At 40.9% G+C, this 3904-nt stretch overlaps 1 protein-coding gene across 11 annotated transcripts in view; it reads right to left on the bottom strand.

Moving 5' to 3' along the window:
• The window catches only part of LOC116391706 (ADP-ribose glycohydrolase MACROD1-like), a 67432-nt gene extending 66145 nt beyond the window's left edge, over window positions 1-1287 (bottom strand). For all 11 annotated transcript variants that reach the window (XR_004213274.1, XR_004213269.1, XR_004213271.1 and 8 more), the window contains exon 1: window positions 1175-1287. Coding sequence is in view for 3 of the 11 variants with exons in the window: in XM_031862512.1 (XP_031718372.1) it covers window positions 1175-1259 (85 nt within the window). In the remaining 8 variants the exon portion in view is untranslated. The remainder of the gene's footprint in view (window positions 1-1174) is intronic.
• Between the last annotated feature and the right edge of the window lie 2617 nt (window positions 1288-3904).

Here is a 3904-nt window from a genome sequence, read left to right as displayed (position 1 = left end):
CACACACACACACACACACACACACACACACACACACACACACACACGGGTGGTCATTATATTATACAGAGCTTGGCGAGAGCATTATTGCAATACCTATTGGCGTCATGCTGTGTGTGTGCCATTACAGTGGTAGGCACGTATCATGGGAATGTTTTGAACTGTGTGTAACGCTTTACAGAGACAAATAATATTCTACGTGTATCTACCGATTCAAAGACTTTGATGATGGCCAATCTGATGGACAGTTAGAAAAAGGATCAAAATTGAAGCCAAAACAGAGAAGTCATCTTTATTATTCCACACATTATTCTTCCTTGTCAAAACATGGCGCTTACATTACCCACAATGCACCTCTACCGCCAACAGAGATTTGGATGTGTTATGCTAGCCGCTAATGTAGCATAGAGCTAATGAGGAGCAACTACAGAGGTCTGACTACCTTCTAACTCCAGCCCCAAAGTGTTTGGTAGTTTTCTTGTAGTCTTCAGCCCCAAACAATGCTGACTCAAGTGACATCAAACTAATTAGTCCATTAAACCAGTTCTTAATCTGGGGGGGGGTCTAATATAAAAGATAATCTACAGATCAATCAAAAATGATTATAATAGTAGCCCTGCTTCCAGAGGTCCCCTGTGAGTGTCAGGAAGAGACTGTAGTTTTCAGAGTGTAGTTACTGCTGTTCAGTTCGTCGTCCTGATGTCGACATTGAGTACCGAGGCTCTTCCCGAGGTCACATGTTTTAGACGTCAGAGAAGCTGGAACTAAAACACCTAGAATCTTGAATTCTATTGAATTCGTTGAATCTTCAGTTTCGTCACATTATACATGCCGCAATGCAGTGCCACTTAATAATTGAGTTCCATTTACTTTGCTATAAATGGAAGGCAGTAAGTGAGATTATTGTGGATACCTATGAGCCTCTTGGGCTGGAAAGGAAAACTGATCTACTTTAAGTAGAAAGAAAAGCTGTTCAGTGAAGTTATGTACTTTTATGTGAATTGATATTATTTAAATGTTCGTGTTTTTCACTCATGAGGTTGTCTAACCTCAATTTATCTCTAGAAAATCAACTGTGCAGTTTGCTCTTTTTCCTTTTTTTTTTTCAATCACACTTTCCTACACGTTCACATCTGGAGGCAGTTACACAAACATTCACACACTTTATACTCACACTTTGCTGGCAGGCCGTAGCCACAAGTGATCTTGGCATCTCCGGTCTCACAGCCGTGGAGGGAAGCACATTCTTTCTGTAGCATTGGACCTGCAGCGCGGTGGATCGCTCCGTCCACTGGAGAGGAGAGGAGAGGAGATTCAGAGAGTTGGCCTACTCATAGGAATCCTCTGCAATCTGACTACTTACTAAGAGTCTAAATGTTTGAAGTCCAGCTGACACATTTACAGGTGTCAAAGCTTAGAGCTGAGAGGACGGATGATGTCAGGATTACTGGTGATAAGTTGTATTTCCTGTCTTCTGCTGGTTGCTAACTTTTCTCCCCAAATCCTGCTTTTTGCATTTTTAGTAAGTCAAAGAATCTTTCTCTCTGTGTGTCAGTCTATTTAATGGATTTTAGGGCCACTGCCTTAGCTAATTACTCCATTTAATGAGTTATTAAGGACTCAGCTGACTTTGACTTTCTGGTCAATTAGTCTTTATTAATGACATTTTCATAAATCTGTATCTGTCTTTGATCCACACCACATCTAAAGACTGTGACTGTGTTCATTTCCAGGAGGGCAATGATGCAGGAAAAGCAATTTTAGAGCTGTGCCAATTACCAGTTTCATTTCAATCTTTGCACCCCTTGCAGTGAGACACATTTCCTAAAAGTTTATATTTATACCATCTCAACCTCAACAGCTTCATCATTACCGTTCTCTGGCAAGAAAGCAGCATTTAACTTTAATGAACTCACACTTGAGACAAATTAAGATTTAAAAAAGGGACAACAGGTTTGAATGCTAAAGTGCAAAAACAAAAAATAATAGAATTTACCATTAGGAAGCAACTCTTTAAAGGCAAAATATTTAAACTACCATTTCTAATAGAAAACCAGAAACTATGTGATAACAAGAAAAGTATTATTTATGAATCCTTTCAAACACTTTTGATTAATAATACATCATGCATTGACTAAGAAGAAAAGAACGAAAGCACAAACTGATTCTAGTGCTGGCTTGTAGGCAGACATCAAAGAACGGAAGCAAAAGATGCACACTCAAGATTCAGATGAAATCTTTTTGTATTTAAATTCTATTGAAAGCAAGGTGTGCTGAAGTGTAGAATGAATGTAAAAAAGGATGCATCTGGGTTCCTATTGCATGGTTTCCCCCTCTTTCCTGTCACATTCAATCAGGTTTGTTCATAATCAAGAAAGAGTAGAAATAGAAGTTTAGGCGTTGCCACTTTGTCAGGGAACTTTTAAAAAGTAATCCATTTTAAGCATTTATAAGGAAGTTATCAGTGTAGAGTTGACAGGAAACAAGGGGAGAGAGATGGAGAATGACAAGCAACAGAGATTTGGACTCAAACTGGGGATGTTGCAGTCTCCGCTTTATACCCCTATACCAAAATGTTACTGAATGTTTCTGCAAAATGTCAACTGACAACATATTTCATTTGTTTTCCCTGTAATATGTTATTTTTCAATAAAACATCTACATTGTACGCCTAACGGCTAAAAGGATAAATCATGTTTTTATGGTTATCTTTGTGCAGTCAAAGCACTTTGGTACGGCTAAGGAAATATCCTCCTCTTGGTTAAAGCCCAAGACAGGATGCGTTCACTTTACTTTTGTTTTCCTCAACTCAACCACATGCAGGACTCTGGACGTGAACACGCGCATCATGAATCATGCATGGTGTCAAAGTTGTAAGCTTTGTATGCACCCCCCCCCCCGTTGGCCCTGACCAATGCAACTTGCATGCACAACATAACTGGCGCACTGCCTACATTTGAAAAGCGTTGCAACTCAACATAATACTGATGAATTTTGTTTTCCTCATAATGTAGTTGGCTAAACAAATACATTGTATAAACTGTAAATGCCACAGGGGTAAAATACTGCGTATATTTAAATGTTATTGTTACCAGCCAACGTGTCACCAGCAGTTGTAGCCTGGTAAGATCCTGCTTTTCTTTTGAAATAATTCAGAGGTCTAATGTAGGAGTCTGGCGTCAATAATTCATAATAAACCCAGAATAAAACACATCTGTCAGAAATGAGTTTGTCGCAGCACTGTGAGACTTGTCAGCGCTTGTTGAAAATAGTACAATAAAACCCATCCATATGTCACAGCTCAGCGTGTTGGCCTGTGGCTCTTATATCCGCCTGACTGTATACAGACCAGCTGTTACAGCGGTGGGTTTCGCCAAACTGAGTAGCTCCGGGCGGGGGTCTGGTGTTATCTGAACGTTATTGTGTTAAGTTGGCATATCGCATGCCGTGCTGCGCTGTAGTGTGCCATGTCATGCTGTGCCATGTTGAACTGGGCCGCACTGTGAGCTAAGCACAAGTGTGAGGTTGTGAAAGGCGAGCTCTGAACACCGGCTACCTCCTCTGGGTGCACAGAAACAAGCTCGGATACCATGCTCACGCTGTGTGTGTGTGTGTGTGCGCGCGCACAAATAATGCTGGTGTGTGTATCCTTGTCAAAGCACATGTGCTACATGCACAGATGTATTCATGTGTGTGTGTGTGAGAGTGAGAAGAGTCCTTGAGGTGACACACACACACACACACACATGCTGCACACTAACTTTGAAGCAGCCCAACTCTGAAATAGAGAACAAGTGTGATAAGATGGAGAGACAGAAAAGAGGGAGGAAGGGAGGGAAACAAGGGGGAGAGCAGCAGATGTAAGAATAGTGTGGAGGGAGATAAAGAAACAGGCAGGAAGAAC

This window comes from Anarrhichthys ocellatus, unplaced genomic scaffold (assembly GCF_004355925.1).
Source record: "Anarrhichthys ocellatus isolate YVR2014 unplaced genomic scaffold, GSC_Weel_1.0 scaffold27, whole genome shotgun sequence".
NCBI lineage: Eukaryota > Metazoa > Chordata > Actinopteri > Perciformes > Anarhichadidae > Anarrhichthys > Anarrhichthys ocellatus.
Note: the sequence above shows the minus strand (reverse complement) of the source record. Positions and strands in the feature narration are given on the sequence as shown.